The 18,219-nt window shown below is 38.6% G+C and overlaps 1 protein-coding gene across 5 annotated transcripts in view; it reads right to left on the bottom strand.

Moving 5' to 3' along the window:
- The window catches only part of AFAP1 (actin filament associated protein 1), a 125,455-nt gene that overhangs the window by 47,377 nt on the left and 59,859 nt on the right, over nt 1–18,219 (bottom strand). For all 5 annotated transcript variants that reach the window (XM_074822041.1, XM_074822043.1, XM_074822044.1 and 2 more), the window contains exons 4-5: nt 4,925–5,033; nt 1,573–1,784 (exon numbers count right to left, since the gene is read on the bottom strand). In XM_074822041.1, the coding sequence (XP_074678142.1) occupies nt 1,573–1,784; nt 4,925–5,033 (321 nt within the window). The remainder of the gene's footprint in view (nt 1–1,572; nt 1,785–4,924; nt 5,034–18,219) is intronic.

The following is an 18,219-nucleotide window of genomic DNA, read 5'->3' as shown; positions in this document are numbered from 1 at the left end:
TAATGTCTAAATCTAATTGAAATATTTTGGTTTTACGATGACAGCTGCATTTATAACACAAGCAATTACTAATCCCTAAGAACATATATTTGTTTTACTTGCATATCTCATAAGTTAAATGTCTAAGTCCTCCTTCAAACAATAAACCAATCTTGTGTAACTTGGTCGTTAGACTCCTATTGTGATTTTTATTTTCTTAATCCCCTTTACTGATTTACTGAAAGACAATCCATATAAGGAAAAAAAAAAGCTTTTCAGACCACACATGTGGCTAAAGGAAATGAAAATAGAAAAAACAACATTTTTATACAGAACAACAAACATAAATGTAGAAGAAATATTGTGTGACTTCAGAGAAAAATCTGTTTCTTTCCTTCCTTCTTTCTTTCTTTTGTTCAAGCTATTATCAGACAGTCCTGAAACCTGATATGATCCTGATATATAGTGATAAAAATGTGGACTAAGGATAATGGCAGTATAACAATATAATAAAAACTGAATCAGAATCAACATTCTTTTTAACATTTAAATAGAGGATACAAAAATTAAATCCTCAGTAACCAGTGAAAACTAGCAAATTCATTCCAACTATATTTTCAGAAATCTCTTACCTCTATTTCATATCCTGTCATTTCCTATACTGCCATAAGCACAAATGTACTTGGAAAGTGAACACACCTAAGCTACACTGTACTAGTGTAGAATAATGAGGTTCTACAGAAAATGTTCTATCACCTGTTAATCAGCTTTTAACATTTGGGATATTGCAGTAATTACTAGTTCCATAATTAGTCACAACTGTTGGAGGCACCAGAAAGGAAGGCACAGAGTGCCTAAGACCCCAACTTATTTATTACTGTAAGCATTAGTTTGCTTATAATGACACAGAAATAAGTGTTTCCCTCAATTATGCTCTCTTTTCAGAAAATAAAAAGACATCTATGAGCAGATAATTTACTAACGTATGGAATATTTTACTGGTGTCTCCAATCAGAAAGAAACAGAACAGATTTGCTTAAGGAACAAATATATCCACTTGTTTCTTTCCTTTCTATAATGCAGCTGTGCATCATGTGAATACTGCATCTGTAATTACCGCAGAACAGATGGCAAAGGTTTAGTTTAAAGTGTATACATTACCACGGCATATGCTGCCAAGTGAATTCTCAGTCTAACAAGGGACTGTTCTCTCCAGCGGTCTGATCCAATAGTTCATACACAAAGCTCCCTATGAGATTTTTTGTCCACAGGGAATGAAAGATTGGATTTACAGTTTCAGCAATTTTTTTTCCCAAATGAAATATGTTAGAAGATAATAGGCCAGACTTTCTTTCCAATATTAGGGAACTGCTTGTGTTTAAGTGAAATAAAAATCAAAGTTCTAAGTGGCTAAATGATACACTTTCAGTGCTTCTCTGTTTCTTAGGCAAATAATGACTGAACTTTTTGGTAAGGTTACTGTAGACTTGGCCACTGTTTGCAGAAAATATTCCAAAAACTAGATTCCTGTAAAAATAAATACATCACCTAAAAGGTACAAAGAAAATATAGCTAGATAAAAATAAAAATTACCAGTAGTTTGTTTTCTTTGATAACACACAGTAGTTTGGTCCATTGCCCAAATCGTTTCTTTCTAAGGAGGAAGGCACAGATTTTGGCATCCTTCACCAGATCCATAGAGGCCTCCTCGGAAGGCCACTGATGTCTCATTTTCTTCCCCTTTCCATCCTCCTCCTCTTCATCATAGGATTCATAAGAGCTGCTCATAGCATCTGAGTCATAATCTTTAAGAAAAGCATAAAAGTGTCAAGTTAAAACATTTAGCCACGAAGTGTACTGAAATAACTAAAAATCTCAACAGGGTTCATTTTAAGTTAAGTCTTTTGAAAGTCAGCCATGAACAAGTTACTGTTTCAGTGCTTAGTAGTATCAATACATTAAGTTAATTGAGTAAGAGATGGTGTTGATTATGAAACTTTATAGAAGACCCATACTGATACTTTGGGAATTTTAATTGAAAGAATAAACTGGCAATACATAGCTAGAATCTTAGGTAGTGTTCTATTATCTTCAAAATATTATTTTGCAAATACCTTAATCTTCTGTAATTCTTTTACAGAGAAACATCTTCATCTTGCCCTATTGAATAATGCAACATGTAGGCACAGAAATGTCAATATTAGTACAGCGTATCAAGAAACAAACACTGAATATGACAAAGAGTACATTATGGGGCGCTATCTACCTATCATAACGTTTCATATAATTCTCAAATACAGCACCTGAACTGATACAATTAACGTTGAATAGACAATGCTGTTCCTTGAACTACAGATTCTGCTGGGGTAAAAGGCATTCTGCAAAAAACGTTTTGTTATGTGCTTAGCCTAAACAGCTTAATCCTGCTCCAAGTCTGGTGATGGAATGGCAAGATTCCTTTTTATTAAATAATCTTTGTTCAGGCCTTTCATTTTCAACAATGCAGTGAGCTCTAGCAGTGCCATCAACTACAAAACTAATCTGTCATTATCACAGAACCCCCTCATCCACTATTCATACTTATTTATGTGGGTGTATATATATAAAGCCCTTCAGACAATAACACCTGAAGGCATGTCTGTTATCTACTGGCACATGCTTCCATGGAGGAGAATCGATCGGAATATTTTTAACAGCTGAAATTTCATCGGAATATTTCAAGTAGATTTTGATACATTTTTAGGCCAGAAATTGGAAGAAAATCTCTCATTTGCTTTAGCTAGGTATTTAGGACACAGATGATACGTAGGAAAGAGACCTGGAACTATTGGGAAGAGGACAAGAGAGTGGATTGCTGGAAAGCTCATTCTATATCAGTTCCTCCCTATGTGCATAGTCAGAATGAGATGTACCCAGACCTCACATCTCTGAATCAAGACTAGATATTCTGATCCGATTTGTGTTTTCACAGAAGTGTATGAAACAGCACTTATTCATTCCAAAATGAAATGAAAATAAAATTTGAAGCTTTGGCAACTTTTTTTATTTTTTATTTTTTTTTTTTTTAAATTTAATTGCCCTCTTCTGGTCAATTCTGCTACAGAGTGTTTGGTTTGGGGCAGCTCCATACGGGCAAGTGGTAAAAGCCTCAGACCATTATCAATGGGAAAACACTACAATTTTTTACTTGCTTTACAAAAATCAAGAGAAAGATGGAAAAAATTAGAGTAGATGTTTAAACTGACAGATTTGGAAACATTTATTTCAGAGTATTTTTGCATATTTGTTTAAAAGAATGTGTAAGATCTGACAGAATTTGCCACTTCATCCATCTCTTCCTCCTTCTTCCCCATGAAGCAGGAAAAAAGCCTAAAACCCCACCAAAACCAGAACCAAAGCAAAACATTCTCTCTCCTCCGACCTCCTCTCGGAGAGGCTATCCCCAAACTTTCACAGAGAAACATCAGGAAATGTTTGAGAGATCACTGACCAGTCTCAAACACACAGTAGCACGTCAGCCTGTTCGAAGCAGAGGCAGAATGATTCATGTGGTGTTACCAAATATGAAGATGCAAGGTCTAGTCATTAAATCAGCATCTTCAAGAAGGCCTTCTCCCAAAGGCACGGGCTAAGGGGCAAGCTGCCATAATCTGAAGTTGCTGTCTCTCTGCAAACTTCATCTTTAACTCATGCCCTTGCCTTTTCAAAAAATTAATACTTAGGTGCCCATAACCTCCTCAGCCCTTCCTCGAATTTAGCAGTGATCTTTGTTGCAGCTATGCCACTGTCACAATGTTCACCTTGATGTTTGCTCCCTTTCTACAATACTCTTTTACCTCTTTTGTTACTTTATTCTAGTTTTCACAATAATATTATTCTGAAACTTTAATTTTTTTGAGGTAAGAAGCAGAAGTAAGAAGTCACTACTCATATACTGAGACATGGAAATACTATTCTGGTAGAATTTTTCTGTTTAATTACTAACGAGATTTTTCCTCCAAAATTAAGAAAGCACATTTTCAATGTAAGTGTCTGGGGGTTAATTTTCATCAGATCAACTTAAAACATGAGTGTACAGGAGGGACTCTCCTCAAATATAGTCTTCCCAAGAGAGTAGAGCTGGGTCATTTTTCTACACTCTGAGTACACACTGAAGAAGGGATGTTAGCACGACAGTGTCAAAGACTTTCCTATCAGAGGATAACCTATCAAACATGCCTTCTCCATCTGCATTTTTAAGTGCATCAATCAAAAGGATGCAAAAACTGAATCTGTTTTAACACACTGTTTTTTCTTCCTCATTAGGACATGATTTAGCTTTTTCATATTGCAGAAAAGAAGGTTTCACGTTGGATAAAATTACAGGTCATCTCTCTGCCATATGTCAAAAAGAAGTTTTTCTTACCATAAACCCCATGCCATAATCTCACCTTCTTTTCAGCAAAGTTACTGGGTTAAATCATTGCTTTTTCCTCACAGCATTGAACCTTTTTTTTTTCCCCCCTTACAGCAAGTTTTACCAGTTTACCTCTACATTTACAGTATTGCCAGTTCTAGAGGAGTTTACTCTGGATGATACTTAACTCTGGACTCCTGGCCCAATGCCCCCAACCACGTTCATGGTTCAAAGCTGTTCAAAAGACCAGTGGCTGATTTGGACCCTCTGTCTCCAATAGCAGCTGAAACATATTCATGTGCTCCTAACTTAAGCTCCAGGTTTAGTTTCCTCTAAAAGGAGCCTGGTTTATGCACACCAAAACAGTTCTGCAAACCAAGCCAATGCACAGCCAGTGAGGATAACCAGAACTGGCCCCAAATGGTCAAAGCCACACTTACAACATGTCACCACAGCACTGATAGAAATGTAGCTGTCAAATACTAAAAAAGTTGAAGGACACTGGAATTACCAATTGCTCAGAAACTGATCTGGAAATATATTACTCACTGGAAGTGATATACTCAGGAGCTTTGCCAGGGCTAAGTGGCACTGCCTCTTCGTAATAGCCTTCAGGAAGGGAAGATGTTGGTAATGGTGGAGGCCCATTATCTGGTGGCTAAATGAAGAAAAAAAGAAAAAAGTGATTACAGACCAACAAGGTGTTAAATTTAACATGGTCAGAACATCTGCTCATGATCAGTGCTAATGTTAGCAGCCTTATAAACCCAATGGCTGGTCCTGTGACTATTTCTTATGTTAACTATCTCTAAAGGCAAGGCTCTAGAGGGGTGAATTAGATGTTGACCTTTGAATAAGGCATGTTCTTCAGGGTAGCATCTTTTAGAAGGAAAACAAGCCTAAATCTCAAGTTCCTCTTATGTTGTTATAATTAAACAATAATATGTATAGGTTGAGATTTGATGCAATAAAGTGACTTAATTATGCATTATAACATAATGATACATTTTTAAATGTATCATTATTTTCAAGACCTTTACCTCCACTCGAGATAAGGAAGCAAAACCTTCTTGCACGTCCTCCAACTGAGTCCTTTGGTAATATAAGGACAGTGGGATCCTACTTGCCATTGTTAAAGATGGCAAAATCAAGATAGCTACATTAAAAGAAGTTCTTTCTACAACAGCATTAAATGGTAAAAATGTTGAAAAGACACAGTTCTCTCTTTAAGAACTAGAAATCTAAAGGGTCTACATCAGAAAGAGATTTCTATGCATAGACCAATTTACAGTGTTAAGGCTTATTTATTGGTGTTTTACACCTAAAATAATTCATACTACTGCAGCAAACAATGTTGGACACTTCAGAAAAGTTAAATAGCCTGGGCTGGCAGAGATCAAGGACATTTAGGTAATTTAGACCATATTTTCATGATGCATTTTGTTTTTCAATGGCAAATCAATCTTAATATAGACATTAATTTTTAAAATGCTATTTCTACATAGCGAAAACAGAGCTACAACCAATGAAAAGACTGGAACATCAAGAAACGATTATATGATAAAATAAATATTTCAAATACCAGGTCAAATTCTAAAATGCTTCTTTTCTAAATATAAACCTGTTTTAAATTTAAAACTGACTGACTGCTGGCATGTTGATATAGTAACAAAGTAAATTTAGTACTCTGTGACTTCTTCCATATGACTTTACTGTTCTATTTCCTTAACAAGTACCAAACCAACTGTATTTTATAGAACTCGCTCATATATGCCACAGGCTTTGAGTTCCATATTTTCATATTACAGAAAATACTGGTCTTTTTCCAGCACCAGTGGTTTATTGTATGATCACAAAAATATAACTTCTAAGCAGAGTCTAATTTCTGCAGTAACATTTTTTCAATACACCTTTCTCTTTTTTCATGTAATGAAAGAGATGTAACAGTGTCTGTCTAAACTCAGAGAATAGAGAACAAACAGAGATACTGAAATAAGAAATTAGTTAGGGTGGGCTTTGCTCATGGTCAGATACAGACACTTCTAGACTGTTACTCAGGTGGGCTGAACAGTCTAGCAGAGGCATAGAGCTTTCTTTCACATAATACAGATGAAGCCACAATGACTACACTCCTATTTTCCTACAGACCTAAAGTTACCCAGGAGGAACTTGAGCTTTAATAGCACGTGGCATTAGCTGTAATGAAATTAGTTCTGTGGGTGCTTTCAGGTCTGGATTCACCTTTGCATATTTCAAAGCTACACATCTCCAAATCTCATTACTGATTACACACCTACGCAAGACACACTAATTCGTAACAATATCAGCTAGACGAGTCCCACCCTTAGTGTGCTCTGTAGTTAAATTCATATTGAGTAGGTCATTCCACCTTGCAGGTAAGTGCTTGTGTATTCCCAATGTGCAGGAAGGCCAGAAGCTAGTGATTAAACTTGCCCTTCAGCTCATCCAGCACTGACTTCCCTTTGTGCACCTAGTAAAATCAGAAACTTCCTCATGAACAATGAACCGATTCGTGACTGAACACAGAAATTCTTGGTCAGATTGAGATTTACACTAATATTACTATATCAAATGATACAGCCAACTTCATATGTCACACTCAATTACAGATAAGAGATGGCAATTACTGTTATCTATAATGTCAGCCAAATGAGTTTTCTTCATCAGTTTTGCTAGAAAAATTAGCTGTCAAAGAATTAAAATAATGAAAAAATGGCTTTTAGCATAGTGTCCCTGTTATTCTGCTGAAAAAACACCCCCCAAACAGCAAATCTGCACATCATCACAAAAGAAATGAATCTTTCAAAGTTAGCTGCTGCTGCGCAACAGGCATAAGTGACATTAAAAAATATTACATGTTAATATTGGAAATTTGTCAGCAATTATTAATTTTGCCCTACACACCTGCACACATCAGCTCCGTGTGGCCTGAACTGCTACACACAATAGGTGAAACTGCCTCCAAAGAGTTTGTATTTTCTCCCTTCATGCAGGTGAGCAGAGCCTTGCTCAAGTGAGCTGGGGTCAAGGTTTGTTCCTAGGGCAGTGGAGATTCATACCACTCCTTTCATTAGACAGATATATTAATATCTTGGTCTAGCCTTAAACTATTTTTCCCGTCAGGTGTATATACAGTATATGAAATTCCTATCATTATTAAATGTAATTCACCCAGGAAATACCCATCCGAGAGTCATTCCAATTTTGACTTGACACAGTACCGAGGTTTCAAAGCTATCTTTTATCCAGAAACAAATAAGAGGTTCCAATAAAGATCGGAGGCGGGGGGGGGGGGGGGGGGGGGGGGGGGGGGGGAAATCCTTGTTTTTAGACAAAATGTTATTCAGAAAGAAAGAAAAAAGGAAATGAAACACAAATGGTGCTTGTCTGAATTCGACCCTGCTGGAGCACCAGTTACTTCATACAGTTGGGGCGGGCTGGGCTGTGCAGCCAACGTCAACACAGATGGAATCCATTGCTGAATTAGCCAGGCCCTCCTCTCTGAAATGCATTTTGCAGTGCTTGCCATAGCAAAGTTGAAAACAATTATAAAAAAGATTTTTTTAAAAAAAATTATTAGGAGAAACAGAAACATCCAACATTAAATACTTTCTGATTAAAGCAAGGCTGCTTTAATATTGAAGGAAAATCCATCTGATTAAAAACAAAAATATGTCACTCAAATCTGTACCATAAACAACCTCATCTTCTGGGAGCTATGGAATATGTAAGAGTTTGAGCATAAAGAAATGTAAAAAGTACATCTGAACATTCTGGTATTACTTACTAATATTTACAGTGCTTTAATTTTTTTACTGTTGCTAGCTGAATGGTTTAAGTCTTTCAACTTGGCAATTTTGAGTGGAAGAATTTTGATGCAGTTATGAATTATGAACTGAAATAATTCTTGGTTCAGTAACTGTTCAATAGTTTATGAAAAATAGAAAGGCCATAAAACCCGCACAACTATTTACGTATTCTATAAAAGGATTAAATCTCAAAAAACCCTAGAACATGTGTAGTTTGAATGGTATCATGAGGAAAGACCTGGCAACCTGCAAAGAAGTCATTAGCGCAGATTTCTACCTTTACTTTTTTTATAACAGCCAACAGGGAAGAAAACTAGAGAATGCTGCCTTTCAAGACAAATAACCTTGTTCAATCACAGGAATAGGAACAGTTAGAAGGAGGAAAAGGGACAAAGATGAGTGAGATTGTTGCCCAGAATAATACCAGTAATACTGAAAAAATACCAGTGAAGGTGTTGGGTCTGAGACCAAGTGAGAGATGCTTTATTTGAAACCAAGAAGTGGATGGGGTGATAATTATACCTCAGAGTTGAGACCTCTGAAGACATTAAAGACTGGATCGTGCACAGGACGTCCAACTCCAGTTTACAGGAAGGATTGTTGAGAGTAAGAAACAAGAACCTCCAAATAATAAGCAGTATTTACCTGGACAGTGAAACTCATTATTCTACGGACTCTATGAAACAGACTTAATGGAAATATTAATTTTATGGCGTATCATGATATTCCCCTCCACTTGCCTGTCTGTGTTCCACAGACCACAAATGAACTCTTTCTTTATGCTAGGAGATAAATTACTTTATTTCCCCCTCCTGTCCAAGGGTCCCTCGCAAGACAGTAACTTTTTTTTTAGGGATAGTCTAGCTGAGATCTGCTGACGATATGGAAGTATATCGTGTGGAAAGCAATATGAAAGACAAAGGAAAATAAATGTCATCATATAGGGGCCTGCAGATATAAAATCACTTGACACCCCAGTGAAGACTTACACTCTGTAGGAAATAGAAACACCTCCCTTTATGCAATGATTTAGGACTTGGAGATTTCCAGTGCAAAGCAGTGACTTTAGCAAAGACTGTCAGTACACTCGTGCTGCAGGCAAAGGCTGCCAGCAATTCAAAGGCCATGCTCGCATGTGTGTTATTAGATCAACCACCAATTCAGATCCAGCCAGACTGTGGAGCCAGCTGCTACGTAACCCCTCAACACTGAAAGCAGCAACATGAGACTGGAAAAGTGGTCACACATTGGTAATGCATAATAAAGCTATTCAGAAGCCAGCAGGCAAATGCGGGCTGTCAAGAAGAAACCTTGACACATGCACATGCCATTTGCTTTGGAGCAAGCTTAGACCTGACCTCTGTACAACCCCACCACATCCTTAGCCTGGAGGGGGAAGAGTGCTCAAACATTTATGATCCCTCTCCCCACACGTAAAAAAATCGATGTCCAGAAAGTAAGATGAATCAACGGGGTATCAATACAATTGGCAAAATTACTGACCGCACATTTCAACCAGGCTTCGTTGTACCACTGCAAAGGATGGAAATTGCGCGTAAGTACTTGCCACGCACTTGGTATGAAAGTCTAAGCCTTTAGATAAACTCAAAATCACTAAGACACAAATCTATTGCCAGCAGTTGAGGACCTGGATGGACCTTGGATTTATTCAGGACAAAAGCGCTGACTATATGGGATGTTAAGACCATATTGAGCTGTGCAGGAAGGAAATATTAGCCTGAGTGTAGACAAGGAAAAGCTGAGAATAACTCTTCATTTGACCTCAGCTCCATATTCTAAGGTTATTCATTTCTCAGCTTGTCAGCTGGACGCTACAAAACTGGGAGCCAAATGTGAAAGAAGTTCTCTTTTCAGCTTCTCTTTTCAACTTCTCTTTTCAGCTTCTCAGCACATCTGACAAAAGACAGCAAACCATCCAGTCAGACACAACACTCAGCTTTTTGGAACAGAGTAACCCTGTCAGTCCCACCACAAGGTGGGTAACACCACTGCATGACAGGCTGTTGGCATAGTCTCACACAAGCATCGCTGAGTGTACCCATGCAATTACAGCACACACCTCTGGGACACTGGTGCTACCAGGAAAAAAACAAAAGGAATTGCCCAAGAAATCAACAGCCAGAGTCAGGCATGATGGGAAGCCGAGCAACACTCAGCAGCTGGTAACCCACCAGTTTCTACTGCAGTGCTGAACAGATGAGGGCAAGGAGGAAATGCTAGTGGAAGTAATTACCAGGTGGTGGATGAGTATAAGCATAAGCAAAGCCTTTCCTTAGGGTTATCCTGAACAGTGACTTGAGCAAGTTTAAGACTAAGAACAAAAGAAGGTCCACGCTTTGCAAGCTGTCCTCCAGGGAGTGGAGGTACATCTCACACAGCCTAAGAGCGTGTCTGCTGACTCAGGGGTGAATGCCTAATTAAAGGTATCTCTGGAAAAGTGCTTAGTATGTATAGTGACTACAAACAGATCACAGCCTCAGAAGGCACAGCCTGATGATGGGAAAGGGATCTGAACAGACTTGTTTGCATTTAAAGAATGAATCAGAGCATACTATGTCTCCACAGTTTGATCTGAAGATTGTCTGGAGAGCATTTATACAGGAACCTCACCAGGAACTGAGTTACACATCTGATTTCTGCTTAGATAACCCAATAAACCCTTTACCTAAGCAACAAGAAGCTAAAGATGGCAATGAAGAGGACCAAATGGAAGCAGTAAGAAACCAACACAGTATATCGACTGAACAGAGAACACACATGGTTCTTGCATCTCTCTCATGGCAACGTCAGCCTGCGGCAGAACCCAGCATAAGCTTAAGTGTCAATTCTTGCTATTGTATTTAATTAACATTTGAGATATTAAATAAAACTGAAGAGACTGGAGCACACACTGCACCACTGAAAGGACAGATAGCTGTAAGGAGTCACACCCAAACTCTTATGGAAGACAGGAGAGGAAGCAAACTCCAGACTCCATGGAAGTAACAGAAGATCTAACAAAATAATTCGGAAGTGAAAAAGAATGAGCTAGAAACAAAAACATGGTATTTCTGTATCATTCAGATTTTATAATAAAAGATTATTACACAGCCAGTTGGAAGCATCACTCAGACAAAACAATAGAGTTGACTCATACCAAGCAAAGAGTCTGGGTGTACCAAGAGAAGAAATGGGCTTTAATTAATACTAGGGAACACTTTCATGCATATTGCATGAGAAAGATGAATCTGAATTTTAAGCAGCATGGGGCCCTCAGTCAGAGGTGGTTATTGTAACAGCTCAAAGAAGTGTCTGTATTCCCCAGCAAAAACAAAATCACCTTCCTCTTCCAGGAGTTAATAATAAGCTCATCCAGGTACCTAACATGACAGTGAGGACAAGACAAGGCAGTACAGTGAGAAAAGTGTGAGCAACACCATTTCCACCAGAACAATATTCTCTAAGAGCCTGAGCCCTGCATCAAACAAAAACAAGAGAAGACTTGCTACTTACTGGCCTAACTCCTTTTCCATGTGTCTGTGCACAGAACATTAATGAGCATGGTTAGGAAAGCAAATAGGCTGGTCCCTAACTATCAGCACAGAGAGGGTGTTTTATGGACAGGTATAGCACAGAAACAAGAAATGAAAAACCTGAGGCCAGAAGTGTGAGCATGTTATGAAAAATGGTGGGACAATATCCTATCAAATCTGTGGCATTAGTAATTTAATAGCTTCCTTATATGAAGGTCAAAGATCATCAGTATCTAGTAAGAGCAGGAAAGAGGGCATATAGCTTCACAATGATCACAGAAAGAATCTGGTAAAGCAGTTCAATCCTACTCTGAACCTGACCTGAACTCATCCAGTTTAAATGCAAATTCCAGTTAAAGGCAGTTGGGAACAGTTCATTCTGGCAGCTTAGATATGAAGAAAGTTTTGAAATATGGTGATATGCATCGTTATAAAGGTATACTATAAATGAACTGAGAAGGAAATTAACTAAAACATTTTGTGATAATATTTGCAAATGTGAAATAAATCATCAATAATAATGCACCAACCCCACCCAGGGGAAATGGCAATGACAACTACAGTGTCCTGCAAGACATGACCAACATAAAAAAGAGGTTGCAACCATTTCTTTATCCTTATTCCTTATGCAATCACATATGATGACTGGAGGTATTCCACAACTGCAGTGTGCGCAGGTGGCCAAGAAGGCCATTAGCATCCTGGCTTGTATCAGAAATAGCGTGGCCAGCAGGACTAGGGAAGTGATCTTACCCCTGTACTTGGCACTGGTGAGGCCACACCTTGAATACTGTGTTGTTTTGGGCCCCTCACTACAAGAAAGACAATGAAGTACTGGAGCATGTCCAAAGAAGAGCAATGAAACTGGTGAAGGGTCTAGAGCATGAGTCTTATGAGCAGCGGCTGAGGGAACTGGGGTTGTTTAGCCTGGAGAAAAGGAGGCTCAAGGGGCACCTTATCAATCTCTACAACAATTACCTGAAAGAAGGTTGTAGCTAGGTGGGTGCTGGTCTCCTCTCTCAAGTAACAAGTGATAGGACAAGAGGAAAACGGACTCAAGTTGCTCCAGGTGAGGTTTAGATTGGATATTAGCAAAATTTCTTCACCGAAAGAGTTGTCAAGCACTGGAACAGACTGTCCAGCAAAACAGTTGAGTCACCATCCCTAGAGGTATTTAAAAGATGTGTAGATGTGACACGTAGGGACATGGTTTAGTGGTGGATTTGGCAGTGTTAAAGGTTGCACTTGACGATCTTAAGGATCTTTTCCAAACTAAATGATTCTACGATTCTGTGATTGTATGTCCAGAAGACTCTGCTGTTCTGGTCACTCATGACCAAACCTCCCATGAACCTTACTGTAGGTTCATGGGAGAAATACTGATATAGTTCACTAGAATTAAACTATAGCTCAAAATGAAACTGACAGAGCCTTTCTTATGTGTAATGGATTGAAATGAAACCTGAGAGGAATATGATTGTGACTTCAAAGGATATCTGAGGCACAGGTATCAAGGTGAGGAAGAAAAAGCTACTTAAACACAAGGAAAAGGCTGACAACGAACACTGAGATGGCGGAACAGCCTTTCAAATTAAAATAGTGGGTTAAAGAAACCTATATGCTAGTGAATAGATTTTGGTAAGTTTCTGAAAGGGTTAATATTTTATAATTGCCTTCAGTAAAAGTGACTGCACTGAATGATCAAAAAGGCCCGTTTAGTTGTTTCTTCATTACTGAAGAACTTGTTGAGATCTCTGCAAACTGAAACTATTAGCCAGCTCTGAATGAAACAACTGAATTTTTGTTGAATTTATTTTTGTGGCTTTTAAAAATTTTCTGCAAGGAAAAAAGCCCAAGGCTAATACTAACTTAAGATTATCTTTTAAGAACAGAAAATAACAACTGATTTTCAGTGTTAGAAGAAAAAGCAAGATGATGTAAGATTCATAAGTACCCACCTGGCACACGAGCCCCTTGCTTTTGCTATGGCACTACTCTCGCTGCACATTTTAGAAAAAGCTTTAAGACTGGCACTTTTTTGGTTGTTATTCAAAGAATGATTAATGTAACTGGTGATGTATCACCTCAAAAATCCCTTTGATTTCAGGATGATTTTTTTTCTTCTCCAAGGACACTGTCTCCTTTCAGCATTTTCTAAGGGTATACCTGACAGGCAGTCAGATAAAGGGAGGCTGTCAAATCACTTCTCCACAATAGGAAACCCATTTATGTGAAACACTCCTACAGAGTGACTCTGTACGTTGCAGCAAAGGGTTCGAGGAAGATGACCTATCCTTTTGATTTATATCTACAGGGGTTCTGGCATCTTGCTGGACACTTGCTGCAGTTAAATAACTATTAAATTGTCAATATTCCAAGAAAAACAAAACATTTACTCAATTTTACTGTGAAAATCATGCAAAATAGCTAAGTGCGCTGTGTTTTATTTTGTTGGAGTGCACAGTGCACTGAAATCACCAACTGTCACATGTAATATGACAACCAAATGCTTGGAGGCTAGAAGTATTCTGTCACTGTCATGCTGTGGATAACTTATGCCAGTAATCCTCAGGCACATCTGAGCAGCAGGACACACCGGATGTTATCCTCCTGCCTCAGTGGAAAATGTACTTCAAGGCAACTTGGTGATAGTGCAGTGATGGGATCCCAGGTGTTAAACCATCAGCAGCACTTTGAGGTATGCACAGAGCACTGGCTCTGTTACTCCTCCAAATCCATCATCTGGCACTGCTTCTTGCCTTTCAAGAGCAGGGAAATATCACAAAAGTGGCTGCTGATGTAGAGATGGAGAAAGAAGGCTAAAAGACACAAGCCCTCGCAGTAAGCAGATTCAAGAGGGGAGAACCAATATAACTCTATTTCAGACATGGTGATCCCCTCCTCTGCTGCTGATGCAGGCAAAGCTACCCTAGCTGCTGGCACTGTGTTCATGCTAGGAAGCAGGCAAGTGGCATTTCAGTTCTGCAGCAGGACTCCGAGTTGCCCTTAAACTCACATCCTTTATCTGCAGCTTTTACTTTGCCGGCCATCTGAAGGAGCTGTAGGCACAGGCTAAAGCAAGCGAGGATTTGTGCTTTCTAAGCCTGACAGAAAGTCTGCTAGACCAGATGTAGGCAAGGGCATGCATACAGAATTACTAAATGACTGTGTGCTTAGTGATTCGCTTCATTCAAGTATATGCAAGGTCCAACTTTGTCCCTCAATTTTAAGACCTGGTCCAAAGCCCACTGAGTCCAGGAAAACTCTCTGGGCTTTAATGTGTTTTAATAACTGGAGACTTCATTTAAACTATTAACAGCATGTCTCTAAATAATATGAATTTTATACTCTTTGTTCATGGGTGGATGAGTAACAAAACTGATACAAGATTTGGCCTGAGAAAATATGCAGGTCTGTTTACAGATTTACAAAGGAAACCTTGCACAGCACCTGCCCACATATAATTCTGGCTCCTGGCACTACTTTAAGGAGTATTGAATTCCTTCCCACCCACACATCTTTACATAAGTAAAAGCTTAAACATAATTCAGACTAAACATTTTTGAATGCAGAATCCCTTGAGTGCCATAAAGAGAAACAGTGGTGTAAATGAAACTTTAATTTCCATCACGCTCAATAACTGATGTGCTAAAAACATAGATTTTAAAACAGTGCATAGTTTATTTAAAGTTATTGATTCCCACTTCCAGTAAATTCCTGTGTTCCAGCAGCACACTGTGTTTCCACTGGAGGCTGGGACCACCACTAGATGTTATTCAGCAAATGGAAAAAAGTTTCTGTCCTGAATGGCTGGCAAAAAGAGATGCCATACAACATGACTTCCAACTTGCCATGTGAAGAAGGGCAACCTGGAGCAGAATTTCCTAGCCTCTGGTGGGCCCAGGGGATTTCTTCCACTTGACTATGAAAGCACGGTGTATGAAAAGTGGCTAGGAAAGGTAGCTCAGTATTTGTGTCACTGAGCAATGTAATCATGTACAGTTTTTATAGAGATTGGCATCATCAGCTACAAATTTTTAGTAGTCCATTGATTCAGGGTAGGTTGAAGATCACCATGCAGGAGCATTAAGGGAAGGGAAAATTAAATCTTGGCCACTACCACTGATGTCCAGCTTGGTATAAAAAGAAAGATAATATGACAGTCTCTGATCATATCTAATAACAATGAGGGGCTAACAAAGAGGCATCTAACAGAGAAAGGTTTCCAAAAATCAGCTAATGATCAATTCCATTAGTTCAACGTGATCTCAGGTGAAGTTTTTAAACAGTCAGACTGGGGTTTGAGCTTCCCTAGTGTTCAAAGGTCAAAAAGCTGACAGTTTTGTCCTTTCCTTCTGACTCCACCTGGTCTTCTGCAGGACAGCAGCAGTCTGTCATCTTTTTCATAAATTATGATGTGCTACCAGCTTAAAATAGCACCACTTGTAACCTGTATTTGGATAATGCAAGACAACGAGAGTCCTGGGACATTTCCTGGCTGATCTCAAAGTGGCACTGACACCAAAAAGGAAGATGAAAACCACCACTGCCTGACAGCAGCAACAGAATTGCAAAAAAACTGGCAAAAATCAGCTTCCACCGCTATGGAAAAACTTGCTCAGCTTGGTGACTTCACAGAGATGAAAGTGTCTGCAGCATTATGGGCAGGTCAGAGGGGAGGGCCATGTTCAAACTCCACTTTGCCAGGCTCAACATGGGAAGACCATGCTCCAGACCAGCCAGCTCTAACTGTGTCAACTTCTACAGTAATTTCCACTATATCTCATAGAAGTATTTTTGTTATTCAACAAACCAAACCGAACTACTGCAAAAAACAGTGCTGACCTCCCGGACCTAATTCATACTTCACACCATTTCACTCACTGCAGCTGTACCAGCTTTAAGGGAATTTACACATTAGTGTATGAGAAAGGAAAAGTAGGTCAGTTGTCTTTAGAAAAACAACTTGAATCTTCAGAGCCAAATTATTAACCTGAACCTACATAAATATGAAAGAATGAGGATCTCAACTGGCTTCAGCTTACGAAGCTAGCACCTGAAGTCTACATTTCAAAGGCATGTGCATTTTGCATAATTTTTCTGCCTCTCATCAACCCTTTCCCTTGTAATTTATGCTATATGCATCTTGAATTAAAGAAAAATAATCATTTTCAGGCACTGTTAACCATGAAATGGATTCTCCAAGTTTCACTGCATATTAATAACACCACTTTTGCATCCATTCGAAACTATGCATAATTATTTTACAGCATCCCTTTTAGCTGAATTTTGCTACAGTATATATACCAACTCTGGATATGAATGTTTCTAGCACAAACATTCCCTTCCTATAATGATTTCAGCATACCCGATTACATTAGGTAGAATTAAAATTAAAAAGAAAAATCATGTTCAGGTCACAAACCAAAAGATGTCAGTGCTTAGGGAGAAACTATGATTAAGGTATTCTATATAATATATGCTTGCTGCGGTTTTTTACTTTGTTCTGCAATACATAGCATTATTCACCATCAAATAAAGGTTATTATGAGAGGCTGACCTAGAGTTTGATCTGATAAATTAGTTCTTATGTTCATAAAATGCTATTGGTTTATATATCCTTAGACTTGGGCATAAATGCGGTAACAGAGCAACAAATGAAGCAGAACATCAGCCATCCAATTGTTCTGCCCCTGTAAACTGCATCTGTACTTCCTGCTTCAGCCAATCAATGTAGGTTTCCAAGGATTGTCCTTACCACCATGAAAAAAATTTTCCACAAATGAATACAAAGATGGATAATTTATCAGTATTAGGGCTAAGGCCATGTTCACCTTTCAAGAGGTTAAATCATTATTTGCTTACGCTCACCTAGAAAAAATGTTGAAAATGTTTTCTTCTAATCTACTGTAAAGTCAGTAACAGAGGAGCATCAAAACTTGTTTATAGTTTATTCTATAATAAGACAGCTGCTCTCAACTGGAGGAACTGAATTACAGATCTCAATCAGTATCTCTGCTATAAACATCTCCAAGAACATGCACTTCTACTTGTTCTGCAGGGAATTTCCTACACAGAGACTGGGCACAGAAGGGCACTAAAGACTTTATAAAAAAAAAAAGGAAGTACTCTTCTTTCATTTTAAAACTCTGAATCTTCATTTATCAGCTATCAAGAGGAAGTCTTCTCATAAGTCTTTCCCTCCTTGCTCCAGGAAAAGCTGATCATTAAAATCATAAGAACCTGGCTGGGACCTGTGGGCTTGGACAGGCCAACCTCCAACACAAGACCAGTCAACCTTTGAAGTTAAGATTAAGTTGCTCAGTCTTTTGCTGCTTGAATTTTGAAAATCACCAAAGATTGCAATTCCACAGCCTTTGCAGATGACCTGTTCCCGGGCTTATTTCACCATATAGAATTTTTTGCCTTCTCTTCTGCAAATTGAACATAATTCCCTCAACCATGGCAGAGGTGAGAGGAG

The sequence above is a fragment of the Strix aluco genome, chromosome 4 (assembly GCF_031877795.1).
Source record: "Strix aluco isolate bStrAlu1 chromosome 4, bStrAlu1.hap1, whole genome shotgun sequence".
Classification (NCBI taxonomy): Eukaryota; Metazoa; Chordata; class Aves; order Strigiformes; family Strigidae; genus Strix; species Strix aluco.
The sequence above is the reverse complement of the archived record's forward strand: the minus strand, read 5'-3'. Positions and strand labels throughout refer to the sequence as shown.